At 48.2% G+C, this 13,961-nt stretch overlaps 1 protein-coding gene across 6 annotated transcripts in view; it reads right to left on the reverse strand.

Moving 5' to 3' along the window:
• The window catches only part of CAMKK2 (calcium/calmodulin dependent protein kinase kinase 2), a 48,277-nt gene that overhangs the window by 25,330 nt on the left and 8,986 nt on the right, over window positions 1-13,961 (reverse strand). For 4 of the 6 annotated variants that reach the window (XM_059140894.1, XM_059140896.1, XM_059140892.1 and 1 more), the window contains exons 2-6: window positions 8,222-8,311; window positions 6,315-6,802; window positions 1,459-1,506; window positions 718-771; window positions 14-65 (exon numbers count right to left, since the gene is read on the reverse strand). In XM_059140894.1, coding sequence (XP_058996877.1) covers window positions 14-65; window positions 718-771; window positions 1,459-1,506; window positions 6,315-6,761 — 601 coding nt within the window. In that variant the 5' untranslated portion in view covers window positions 6,762-6,802; window positions 8,222-8,311. Of the gene's footprint in view, window positions 1-13; window positions 66-717; window positions 772-1,458; window positions 1,507-4,104; window positions 4,170-6,314; window positions 6,803-8,221; window positions 8,312-13,961 lie in introns of those variants that run through there. The other 2 variants (XM_059140897.1, XM_059140893.1) reach the window with 2 other exon arrangements.

The following is a 13,961-nucleotide window of genomic DNA, read 5'->3' on the forward strand; positions in this document are numbered from 1 at the left end:
CCACCAAACTCACGTGGAAAGCCCGCCTGTCGGATCAGCTTCTTTTTGGACAGCACCTTCATCGCCTGTGAGATAAAAGACCCCGCATCTCGGTTAAAATGGAGGAAGGGAGAGGGAAAGTTCCCTCTACTCCTAGGCCTGCCAAAGCTCTTGGCACCCGGGTGGCTTTGGGACAACGTAGTGAGCACTTCGTCATCACAGTGGCTTGACCAGCTGCGAGTGGCCTGGAGGCTGGACTGCCAGGATCCCCCCCTGCCCTGAGGGTGCTTCTGAGGTTCCAGGTCTACTCTCCTGGCTGGGACTCAATGCAACTGTGTGTCCTTTCCCAAGGACACATAGGAAGGACACACAGGTGGCAGATGGGAGAGCCAGAATTTGAACCCACACTAGACTGACCCCAAAGCCTCAGCTACAAGGGCAATTTGTCTCACTACCACCTGATTCTTGGTGCTATGGAGGATGTAGAAATGGGAGCCCAGAGTGAAGGTATGAGACATTTGCTGAATGTATCCACTTTCTTTCTGAGCCAATCACTTTGCCTCCCCATTTCCACATCTCTATAATGGGAACATCACTTCCTTCCTAACGCCTAAAATGAAACGGCCTAAGAATAAAATGAGACAAGAGCAAAGAAAATCTTCCAGGAAATCAAGTTCTAGAAAGGAGGCTTTTACTTTGGCCAATGGTGAGGGCGGGGAGGGGGCTGTGGATACTCACGTAATAGGTATTGTCATTTTCATTGTAGGCCAACTTGACCACGCCATAGGAGCCCTGAATAAAGGGAGATGCCCATGACATACTATCCAGAAGTTACAGTCTGCAAAATGAGGACCCTAATATAGGGGCTGCAAACAAGCAGCCAAATGGCCAAATCTGCTCTCCAATTACATTTTGTTGCATCGGCAGCTTTTAGAAAGTTTGAATTAGTTGCCAACATTTAAAAACAGAAAGATGCAGATATAAAGATCTACATTCTCAGCTTCTTATGAAAAAACATGAGAAGATCTAGCCATATGGGCCTATAATCATTTCTACATGTTAACAGTTTGCCACAGTCCTCACCACTCCCTACTGCCTTAGCCCTAGCATGATTTGCTCATTTATATTACTCACTTGCTTTCTATTGGCATTTGAGTTTCTGACCTCTGCAAAGATACTTACTGCCTATTGGCTGAAATAAAAGCAAAAATAGATGTGACAGTATCTAAGAGGGGAAAAAAAAAACCCACTAATGTTGGTGATATGGAATTCCCTCAAAGTTGTCTGAGCTTTTGTGGAAACACATTAATATTATGATGTAGAAAGAAAATAAGCCAGATGGACCGCTGATGACAAAACCCTCCCACAATCTCGCCTCGAAGGACTTCTTCCTACTCCCAGCTCTAGTGCAGGCCCTCCATTCTGTCTGAGACATTTTTGGTAGATGAAGAAAACTAGCCTGGCTCCTGGGATATTTACCTTTCCAATTTCATCCTTCAGTGTGTACTGATTCAGCTGTACACAATCCTAGAAAGTTAAGAAGAAACACACAGAATATGAATTTTAAGTCTGCAGCTCTCCTGGTATGTTTTTCACAAAACAACATATACACCAGGACCCAAATCAGGGAAGAGAATTCCCCCAGCCACCCAGAGGCGTCTCCCAGGGTGACCACTACCCTGACTTCTAGAAGCCTAGTTCCTGTACATTGTAAAAAGGTGATCATACAGGGACGCCTGGGTGGCTCAGTTGGTTAAGCAGCTGCCTTTGGCTCAGGTCATGATCCCAGCGTCCTGGGATCGAGTCCCACATCGGGCTCCTTGCTGAGCAGGGAGTCTGCTTCTCCCTCTGCCTCTGCCTGCCATTCTGTCTGCCTGTGCTCGCTCTCTCCCCACCCTCTCTCTGATAAATAAATAAAAAATCTTTATAAAAAAAAAAAAAAAAGGTGATCATACAGTATGTACTCTTTTAATACCCATTTTTGTTTGTTTTTTTTATATCCATTTTTAAGATGTGTTTTCAAAATGTTGATTTTCTTTTTTTTTTTTTTATTAAAGAGTTTATTTATTTGTCAGAGAGAGAGAGAGAGAGCGTGCGCAAGCACAGGCAGAGAGAGTGGCAGGCAGAGTCAGAGGGAGAAGCAGGCTCCCTGCGGAGCAAGGAGCCCGATGTGGGACTCGATCCCAGGACGCTGGGATCGTGACCTGAGCCTAAGGTAGCTGCTTAACCAACTGAGCCACCCAGGCGTCCCCAAAATGTTGATTTTCAATTAAACAGATAATCCTATCTAAGCATTATGCTGTCCTCCAAAAACATAAAGTGACTTAGTGGAGAAAATCTGAGTGACTATGAGGCAGACAATGGTTTCTTAATGGTTTCTGAAAAGTTCTTTCTGTACAAAAAGTACAAGATATAAAAGGAAATAAGTAATAAACGGAATTTCATAAAAACTAAAACCTTTGCTCTTCGGGGAAAAAAGAACAAAAACAAAAAAACTTTTGCTCTTTGAGATACTCACTATTAAGGAAACAAAAGGCAAGCCACAGCCTGAGAGAAACTATTTGCAACACATCAGACTGGCATCCAGTTAGATAAAGAATTCTTGTAACTGGGGTGCCTGGGTGGCTCAGCGGGTTAAGCCTCTGTCTTCGGCTCAGGCCATGATCCCAGGGTCCTGGGATTGAGCCCCACATCGGGCTCTCTCTCTCTGCCTACTTGTGATCTCTCTCTATCAAATAAATAAATAAAATCTTAAAAAAAGAACTCTTATAACTTATCAATAACAACACCCTCATTTAAAAAAAGAAGATACACAAATGATCAGTAAGCACATGAAAAGAGGCTCCAGGGGCACCTGGGTGGCTCAGTGGGTTAAAGCCTCTGCCTTCAGCTCAGGTCATGATCCCAGTGTCCTGGGATCGAGCCCCGCATCGGGCTCTCTGCTCTAAGGAGAACCTGCTTCCTCCTCTCTCTGCCTGTCTCCCTGCCTCCTTGTGATCTCTCTCTCTCTGTCAAATAAATAAATAAAATCTTTAAAGAAAAAAAAAAAAGGAAAGAAAAGAAAAGAGGCTCAACATCATGACTCATAAGGGAAATGTAAATTAAAACCACACCCATAAGCCTGGCTAAAACTCAAAAATGACCATACCAAGTGTTGTCAGAATAATGCAGGCCATCGAGAAGCTTCGCACACTGCCGGCAGGAATTTAAAATGGTGCAGCCTCTGAATCATGAGAGACTATGGACTCTGAAAAACAATCTGAGGGGTTTGAAGTGGCGGGGGTGTGGGAGGTTGGGGTACCAGATGGTGGGTATTATAGAGGGCACGGATTGCATGGAGCACTGGGTGTGGTGAAAAAATAATGAATACTGTTTTTCTGAAAATAAATAAATTGAAAAAATTAAAAAATAAAAAAAATAAAATGGTGCAGCCTCTTTGGAAAACAGTTGGGCGGTTTGTTAACAAACACCTCCTCTAGGACATAGCCATTCTGCTCCAACCCGTTCACCTAAGAGGTGTAAAAACCTGTGTTCGTGCAAAGACTTGCTGTTTGAAACAGCTTCAAGTTTAATAGTCGAACACTGGAAATGACTCAAACGCCCACTGACAGGTAAACGAATAAACAGTGGTCTACTGCACATAATGAAATGCTAGTTAGCCATGAAAAGGAAGCATGTAACAACACGGACAAGTCTCGACATCATCATGCCATCAAAGAAGCTAAGCCCAAAAAAGAGTACATACTAGATGATTCCGCTCACAGAAAGTTCTTGAACTTGCAAACTAATCTATAATGCTAAAAAAGCAGGTCAGCAGGTACCTGGGAAAGGGGAAGAGGGGGAGGGATGTGTCATCAGGTGTGCGGGGAAGGTCTGTGACCTTGACTGGGGCAATGATTTCACAGACGTATGTGTCTATCAGCAATGACTGTATTGTACACTTGCAATATGTGCACTTTGGTTTACTTCAATTATACCTCAACATAGTTAGGGAGAAAATGTTAGGTGATGTAAGAAGTAAAACAGGGAAAAGAAACATGATAGAAAATAACACTTCTAGTGCTACAGATAGGCCCAGCACTTCCCTGGCACCCCCCCACCCCAATTCTAACCCTTTCCCCGAACCTTGACATCAGTTTGGTGCATAAACTTCCAGGCCTTTCTCTATGTAAATGCACGCATACATGCACCTGTTGAAAATACAGAGCATTGTTTTGGGATGGGGTTTGGGGAGACAAAAATGATGTCACACTAGATCATCTGTCACTCAACAATGTCACTGGAGATCGTTCCATGTCCGAGTGTACACACAGACCCCCACCTTTTGACCTGCTGTAAAGCCCTCCTTGGCTCACAGAGCCCTCCCTTCACCAGGGAACATTTTAGGTTGCTTCCACTGTTTCTTCCCAGTGTCGCTTTCATTCCCTTGAGTCCTAGAGGGATGTGACAGGCAGAAGTGGGGCCCTGCAGAGCTGTCCTAATGGGTCTCGCTGCCCCTAATCCAAGCTCCAAACGCTGCTGAGTTCATCTTCCAGATTCATCTTCCAGATTCCACTCAGATCAGACCCTGATGCCTCCAGGGTCAAGTTCTGACTCCACTCCACTGACCTTGCAGAGTCGCCTAGTTGCCAACCAAATACCAGGCTCCCCTTTCTTCCTTATAAATGGATAGCTCGGTGGCAATGTCTCAGGCTGCAAAACTGCATTTCCCAGCCTCTCTTACAGCTAGGGGTGGCCACACTTTGATCTGGGTAGCAGGAGAAGCCAGAAGTGGTTGGGTAGAGTTTCCAGGAAAAAGGACTGACTTAAGAGAGCAGATGACTTTTGCTCTTCTTCCCTGTTCCTTCTTCCTGCCTGGAATGAAGCTGTGAGGGCTATAGTCACAGCAGCCATCTTGAGACCATGAGGTTTTAAGGACAACAACAGGACCACCACACAGGTCCCAAATGCCTACCTCCAGATTTATTTTACATGATAAATAAGCCCTATTATGTTAAAGTCACTGTTATGGGGAAGGGCGGTATATCTTTCTCTCTCTAGGCTGATTCGAATCTAACCAAAATAAACCCAAACTCCCCTGTTGTCACAGTGCTCCTCACATGGGCCCTATTCTTCATCTAGCTGAAGCCCTGAGAACCTTTCCCCCACATCCTGCCTTCTACCCCTGGGCTTTTGCTCACACTGTGTACTCCCCTGCAGTGAACTCTCTGTGTATACCCATCTCCAATTATGCGAGTCCTACCCGGCCCACAAAATAGAGTTAAATACTGGCCCCTTTAAAAGGCCATTCTCGATATCCATGCTTCTCCCAATTAAATTCATTCATTCCTTCAACAAATATTTTTATGTTCCTACTATGTGCAAGGTACCGTGCAAGGTACCATGCCAGGCGCTGGGAACATGACAGTGGACAGGACTGTTCCTTCTGAGCTTACATTCTAGCTGGGGAGACAGGCCAAAAACAACTCAACAGACACACAGATAATCAGATGGTGATGAGTGTCGCTAACAGGGTGACAGGGGAGATGGGCTGGGGGCTGAGGGGGCTTGCAAGGGGTGGTCAGAGAGGTCCTTCAGAGGAGGAGACATCTGATTTGAAACTTGGTTGTCAAGGGGAGACAGCCCTGCAAAGACAGGGGGTGGGGGGCCCAAGCACAGAGGACAGCAGGGGTAAAAGCCTAATGGAGGGAACGAGCATGGATATCTGAGAAATACAAAAAAGGCAATGTGGACAGAGCCCTGTGAGCTGGCAGCAGAGAGGCAGGAGATGGGGTGGGAGAGGGGGCAGGGGTAGAGCACTCAGGGCCTGGTGAGCCCTAGTGGGGCTCTAAGTTCTAACCTACCTCCCAGAAGTTTCCAGTAAGGATCAAATGAGAAATTTACACACAGTGCAGAGAGAGAGAGCAGTGCCTGGCCCCCTGCTGCTGGACCGGAGGCTTCTCACTGACCGCCATCCCCAGCCAAACTCCAACCAGCAGCACCTGCATCTCCCTGTGGCCCCCGAGCTGCTGTGCCCACTCTCAGGGCAGGTCACCTGCCCCCAGCAGCCCTCACCAGCAACTGTCAGGAGTCAGTATGAAAAGCCCAGCTCCCTTGGCCCTCAGGCAGGATAACTCTGAGGTAGAGAACTTTGGACAGGTCAAACAGGGCTCCCCAGAGATGGAGCCCCAGTTGTGTATGGCCACACCAATTCCCTCAGGCACCCTTTGCTGACGTCCTTCTCTTCTACCCTCATTTCCCACCCCCACCTGGGCTTCCTGGGGTCACCTCCCAAATGAATGTTTTGGAACAGCGCCGCCTACCAGAGGACCCCGCGGCCCGGCAAGCTCACACACCTGCATGCCGGTGATGGAGACGTGGTGGGACTCCACCGTGGGCCGCCGGGGCAGCCGCGGCGACGACTGCGGGGAGCCCACCGGCGAGTGGGGCAGGGCCGCGTAGACGCAGCGCCCGTTCGCGTCCAGCTGGGACCGCTCCTGCAGAGAGAGCTTGCGACTACACAGCTGGGGCCGGGCCTCGGGCCCGGAGCCGGAGACGTCGAGGGGCCCATCTCGGCCGTGGGCCTCCAGGGGCCGGTCCCGGGCCAGGCCGCGGTCCGCCACGCAGCCCGGCTCACACTCGGTGACCACAATGAAGGACTCCATGCCCAGGCGGATGCTCAGGGATGAGAGGCCCTGCAGGGCTTCACAGGGCTTCTGGCCTTCGCTGTCGCCGCCGCCCCCCAGCTCATCCTGGAGGGCGGCCGGGTCGCTGCTGGGCTGGCTAGAGACGCATGATGACATGGTGCGCGTGCCCAGGCACTCCCATCCGGCAGCAGCGCCACCTGCGGAGAGGGGAAGGGTCAGTGGCCGGAGGCGGGCAGGGCAGGGGAAGTCGGTCGCTCCTGGCGCAGTGGGGACCTCACTCCCTTCTCCAGTTGACATCCTTAAAAAGTCTTGCACAACATGATGTGATCTTAAGTCTATACAGAAGAGCCTACTCCACATTTCCTTATTTGAAAAGCCCCTCCTCACACACGGAGGAATTCCAAACTCCATCTCTGCAGGAACCCCAAAATAGAGTAAGCCTGCCCCCTACAGAGGCGGCAGCTACTTAAAGCTCAAGCTGATTGTTGCTAAACTGGGATGTGGGCCTAGAACTGTCTGTTCCCCCAACACCACCACTTTTTTTTTTTTTTAACATATTTATTATTTAATGTTTTCCTAGTCCAGTACCCTAGTTGGTGCCTGCCAGGCATAAGGCAAACAGGAAGTGAAAAGGCTGACATCAGAGCACCTGGCTGGCTTGGCTGGCAGAGCATGCAACTTTTGATTTCAGGGTTGTGAGTTCAAGCCCCACAATAGGAGTAAAAAAAAAAAGGTTGACATCAAATAGTTTTTTGAGGTGGTTCCTCAAAAATCCTAAATGGAGAATGACCACATGACCCAGCAATTCTGTTTCTAGGTACACACCTCAAGAGTACTATTCACCATAACCAAAAGGGAAGACAATGTACACGTCCAACAGTTGAATGGATAAGCAGAATTTGGTCTAACCACAATGAAATATTATTCAGCCATTAAAGGAATGAAGTCCTGACACCTGTTACAATCCAGGCATGCCTCAAAATTATGCTAAGTGAAGGAAGCCAGACCCCAAAGATCACGTATGTATAATTCTCTTTATTTGCAATTTCTAGAATGGCAAATCCATAGAAACAGAAAGCAGATTAGTGGTTGTCTAGGACTGAGAAGGTGCTGGGGAGAATGGGAGTGACTGCTGATGGGTACAGGGTCTCCTGAGGTGGTGACCATGTTCTGGAATTAAACAGACATAGTGAGGGCATAAAATTCTCAATGTAACTAAGTGCCACTGAAGTGTTCATTTTTAAGTGGTGAAGTTCATGTTATGTGAATTAAAAGGAAAAAATAAGTTGACCCTTCCTTAGACTGTCAATTCCTTCCGTTTCTGGGACAGATTATTAACCTTTGGTTCATGTGTTTGACAAACCCTGCTGGACAAATGTCACAGGTGCCGCTAGGATTCAGGGAGTACATCCACGGATGCTAACGGTGGCAGCCCCGGACTGATCACCCACATCACAAAGGTGCCAGGCAAACAGTGGTGCTGAGTAGAGAGATTTTATGAATGAATCAAAAAAGGACATGTCTTTATGACACTGTGTGGCAGTGAGAGGGTAGAGAGGAATATGGGAGCAGAAAGTCGGTGCTTTCTGGGTGAGGGACAGAGAAATGCCACTTGCCTTCTTGGGATCGTCCTGTAAGAAGTATTTATGGCGCAGCTTCTGTGTCCGGCAATCTGGACAGTAACGTAGGTGGATGGGGTCCGTGCTCTTGCGGAGGAGGGAAAGACCAATGGGAAAAGCATTAACAAAATCACTGCAGCATCCTAGGTACAATTTATGAAGAAGGACTTCAAGATAAAGAGCAACAAAGAAACCCATCAAGATACTCAGCCTTAGCTACAGTAAGAGAAGGGCAAGTTCAAATGACAATGAAATGGTCTGGTGGGTCCTCCAAAAACTAACTGCAGTGAACGACCATAGGATCCAGCACGTGTTCTCCCAGGTATGTACCCAAAAGAATGAGGCTAGGATCCAAACGGATACATATACACCCTTGTTCCTCACAGCACCATTCACAGTCAGAAAGTGGAAACAACTCAAGTGTCCATCAACTGTGAATGGCGAAAAGAATGTGTTCTATCCGTATAATGGACTATTAATAAGCCATAAAAAGGAATAAAGTTTCAACATATGCTACACCATGGATGAACTGTGAAAACGTGCTAAGTGAAACAAGCCAGATGTTAAAGGACAAATACTGGATGCTGCAATGGTACGAGTCAGGACCTAGAACAGACAACATCATACAGACGGAAGAGAGAGGCTGACCAGGGAGTGGGGGAGAGGAGACCAAGGAATCACTGTTTAAGGGGCACAGAGTTCAGTCTGGAATAATGAAAAAGTCCCGAAAAACAGATAATGGTGACAGGTGAACAGCACTGTGAACGTCATTAATGCCACTAAATGGTGAAAGTGGTCAATTTTGTGTTATGTATATTTTACCGAAATTAACATAATAATAATAAAACTATTAGGAATTACTACTTTTTCAACTATCAGATTGGCAGTGACAAAAAGTATAATCGTAGCACTATTCTGGTGAGGCTATGGGGAGTCTGAATTGGTACCATCCTCATGAAAGAAAAGTCACCGATATCTAATGAAATTCCAAAGCACATACCCTTGACTTAGCAATTCCACACCTAAGTCTTCATCCTATAGACAACCTCCCACATGTGAAAAATGATGTATTCTGGTAGTATAGTTTGAAATGACCATCCACAGGGGACTGAGTAAGTAAGATTATGCAAGTATCCCAGGAGAAAACCAAGCATTCAGTTGACCCCACACAATCTGGGATGAATTCGCTCTAAGACACGCTGTCATATGGAAAAAACCAAAGCATTAGTATGTTGCTGTTATGTCGTAGGGGGAAATAGGCCCTATATGTGAAAGAAACTGTACATGCAACAGCATATTTCCAAAAAGGTATTCAAGAAAATGGTTAACAGGGGCCTCCAGAGCAAACAAGTGGTTTGCAGAAGTAGGCAGACAGGGTGGGAAGAACTGACATTCTACTGGGTACCATGTGCAAATAGTAATTCTTCAGAAATGAACTCTTTTATTTAAAAAAAAAAAAAAAGATTTTATCTATTTATTTGAGAGAGAGAATGAGAGCACGAGAACATGAAAGTGGGGCGGGTCCGAGGGAGCAGCAAACTCCCCCAGAGCAGGGAGCTGGATGTGGGACTCATCAATCCTGCAACTCCTGGATCATGACCTGAGCCAAAGGCAGTTGCTTAACCAACTGAGCCACCCAGAGGCCCCATGAACTCTTTTTTTTTTAGTATTTTATTTTTGGGGTATCGCGCCCCCTGTCGGGCTCCCTGCTCAGTGGGGAGTCTTCACCTCCATCTGTTTTCCTGCGTGTGCGTGTGCGTGCACTCCCCCCTTTTGTCAAATAGATAAAATCTTTTCTTTTTTTTTTTTTAAGATTTTATTTATTTGACAAAGATCACAAGTAGGCAGAGAGGTAGGCAGAGAGAGAGAAGGAGAAGAAGGCTCACCGCTGAACGGAGAGCCCAGTGTGGGGCTCGATTGAGCCGAAGGCTTTAACCCACTAAGCCACCCAGGTGCCCCTAAAAAATTTATTTTAAAGTCATCTCTAAGGGGCGCCTGGGTGGTTCAATAGCTTAAAGCCCCTGCCTTCAGCTCAGGTCATGATCCCAGGGTGTTGGGATCGAGCCCCGCATTGGGCTCTCTGCTTAGCAGGGAGTCTGCTTCCTCCTCTCTCTCTGCCTGCCTCTCTGCCTACTTGTGATCTCTATCTGTCAAATAAATAAATAAAATCTTTTAAAAAAAAGTAATCTCTACACTCAACATGGGGCTCGAACTCACAACCCTGACATCAAGGACCGTACACTCTACCAAATGAGCTGACCAGGTGCCCCCAGAAATGAATTCTTTAAAGAAAGAAGGTAACTGTAACCCTGGTAGGAGTTAGGATAATAAACCTAGAGGGCTGAGGCAGGAGGAGGAGGAGGCATCTGGTCCCACTCCTATTCCTCTATCCCACCCTTAGCAAGTCTGAGAAAGAAATCATTAACTGTGTTCCTGGCTGCCTGGCCGCATCACTGAAAGAATCCAACCCAAGTTCAAGGTTTTCTGTGGCCCAGCTTGTTATGTTATGCATCCTCCAGGAAAGGAAAAGCAGGGCCCTTGAAGCTCCATTGCTTGCACTGGCCACATACAAATGACTCAGATTTCCTCAGCCTCAGTTTTTTTATCTATAAAATGGGCAGTCACCCGACAGCCATGAGGATTAAATAAGCTAAGCACACAGTGTCATGTCTCATACATGGTCATATGCTCAAAAAGCTATTTTTTCAATAATTACCTATCGAATGCCTACTACGTGCCAGGCTGTGTTCCAGAATGTTCCTATGAGGTACTGATATCCAAGCCAGCCAACCTACTCTCCTGTGGGTTCCAACACTCTGGCTACAGGGGCCTGCCGCCCCCAGGGCAAGAGGAGGCAGCTCAGGTGGCCTGTCTTCCTCCCACAGACACCTCTGACAGGGCTGCAGAGTTCCTGAAAAGAAAACTAGTCTGGCAGCACCTGAGAAAGTTAATGGAGAATTTTTTTCTTGCCAAGAAAAAAACAATTGCTTATCGATCTTCACTCCAGGCCAAGGACACCAAGCCATCTGCCCCCAGCAAAGCCGCTTTGAATCAGTCTCCTTGACAAGCTGGCGTCTGGCCAAGGCCTTGAGGAGGCAGGGCGGAGATGACAGCCTCTATGCTAGAGGGGCAAATGTGTCCCAGTCTCAGAAAAGAGGGCCCAGACCTCAGTGTCCCAGGGCCCAGCGAGGCCTGAGGACCAAGCCAGCCATTCTGCCAGGCGTGAGGGTCGGGGGTTGGGGTGGAGGGGGAAGTCTTCCACCTCTAAACCCTACAGAGTCCAAGCCAGGGTTCCAATGGATCTGGGGCCACAGACCCTACAAGGTCACAGGCTCCATAATGATCTGATGAAACCCATCAACACTCTGCCCAGGAGAAAAAAATCCTACAAAGACAATGGTTTGTGCAACAATAGCAGTTAGCTGAGCACTTATCCCACACCAAGTATGGCTAAACATTCTGCCTGGCATTTGGTCCCCACCAGCCCTCTGCAAGGGAGGGACAGCCAAGGGCACCATTGCGGGGGGCGGGTAGTGAGGGGCCCTTTCTGCAAAACTGCTTGGGTTTCACAAACTGCAAAGAGCCCTCTCTCTAGAGCTTCCTGCCTGAAATCTGTGTCCTCTCCTTGCCCCTGAAGCCTTCCCCATCCCCCCGGGGCTGGCAGCCCCAAGCTCCCCCACCTCTCACAGGCAGCTCAAGAGCAACCAGACCCTTCCTGAAGCAGATGGACCAGGCTCCATGCCAGGATGAAGGGAACGCTCCTTCCTCTGCCAGGAAGCCAAGTGGCACAGACCTCTAGGAAGTGGGCTCCCATTTCCTGGGGGCTGTTTCCAACCTGTGCCTGTTCATCAAACGCAGAGGCACCACAGGACCAGCCAGCAAGCAGCCAGCAAGCGTGGCAGGGACATCCCCAACTCCAGACTCACCCTGGAAGGGGTTCCCTGAGCTCCTGGGTACCACGGGATAACAAAGGGGCCCCAGACAATGTCCTCCCTGGGATAACAGGCTTGGCCAGACACATCCTCTAACGTGGGGAAACTGAGGCCCAGGGAAGTCCTAAAGGAAATTCACTCACCCATTTGTTCTTTAAGGTAATTACTAAGGACCTACTATGTGGCAAATAAAAAAAAAAAAGATGTGGGACGCCTGGGTGGCTCAGTAGGTTAAGCCGCTGCCTTCGGCTCAGGTCATGATCTCAGGGTCCTGGGATCGAGGCCCGCATCGGGCTCTCTGCTCAGCAGGGAGCCTGCTTCCCTCTCTCTCTCTCTGCCTGCCTCTCCATCTACTTGTGATTTCTCTCTGTCAAATAAATAAATAAAATCTTTAAAAAAAAAAAAAAAAAAAAAGATGTGATTTCTTAAAAGTAGGTACATGGCAGGGGGGGGGGGGGCGGCCCCTGGGCGGCTCAGTTGGGCATCTGCCTTCAGTTCAGTTCATGATCCCTGGGTCCTGGGATAGAGCCCTACATCGGGCTCCCTGCTCCCTGGGGAAGCCTGCTTCTCCCTCTCCCACTCCCCCTGCTTGTGTGTTCCTGCTCTTGCTGTCTCTGTGTCAAATTTAAAAAAAAAAAAAAAGTAGGTACATGGGGTGCCTGGGTGGCACTGTCATTTGAGTATCTGACTCTTGGTTTCAGCTCAGGTCATGATCTCGGGATCCTAAGATTAAGCCCCTCACTGGATCTGTGCTCAGTATGGAGTCCCCTTGAAATCTTCTCCCTCTCCTGCCCCTCCCCCTGCGCGTGCTCTCTTTCTCCCTCCCTCCCCCCCCCCCCCGGTAAAATAAAAAAACAAAATCTTTAAAAAAAAAAGTAGGTACACAAATGACTCTAAGTTTGTAAGTACAAACGAGGAGAAACCAAGACCAGATAAAACAGAAGATAGGGGAGACACCTGGATGGCTGAGTCGGTTAAACAGCCGAGTCTTGATTTTGGCTCAAGTCATGATCTCAGGGTCCTGGGATAGAGCCCCATATCGGGCTCCGCACTCATGGGGAGTCTGCTTGAGGATTTTTTCTCTCTCCCTGCTCGTACTCTCAATCTCTCAAAAATAAATCAGTCAGTCTTAAACACAGAGAGAGAGAGATCGGAATGGTGGGGGCAGGTCAAGGAAGGCCGCGGTTCAGGAAATTTTATTTCAGCTGAGACCTACAGGGTAGGTAGGTGCTGAGGGGGCAGGGCCTTGTTCCAGAAGGAGTGAGCTTCTGAGAAGGTCCTGAGCCAGAAAAGACGTGGGAGAGTGGAGGGAACAGAAAGAAGCACCACCCCCTCCTCCCCAGACTGGAGGCATGGGAGTGTGAGCGGAGTGTGAGTGCCAGCGCGTGGAGGGTGCGTGCAAAGGAAGCTGGAGGGGCTGGAGGACAAGAGCTTTGTAGGCAAAGTGGATGGAGAACACAAAGGGCACCCCAGGGCAGAGTCCCAGGAACCCCACTAGGCACCTGTTACAGATTGAACTGCCCCCCCACAAAAGATATGCTGGAGTCATAACCCCGGGACCTCAGAATGGAATTTTATTTGGAAGAGAGGGTCTTTACAGAGGTAATCAAGTTGCAGTGAGGTCACTAAGCGTGGGTCCTAATCGAATTTGAGTGGTGTCTTTATAAAAAGGGGAAAATCTGGCCCCAGAGAGAGATCCACTTAGGGAAGAACACAGGGGAATGTGGGAGTAGAGATCTGGTGCTGCCCCGTCGAGCCAAGGAATGCCAAAGATGGCCAGCAAGCCAGCAGAAGCCCAGAGAGGG

This window comes from Mustela lutreola, chromosome 11 (genome assembly GCF_030435805.1).
Source record: "Mustela lutreola isolate mMusLut2 chromosome 11, mMusLut2.pri, whole genome shotgun sequence".
NCBI lineage: Eukaryota > Metazoa > Chordata > Mammalia > Carnivora > Mustelidae > Mustela > Mustela lutreola.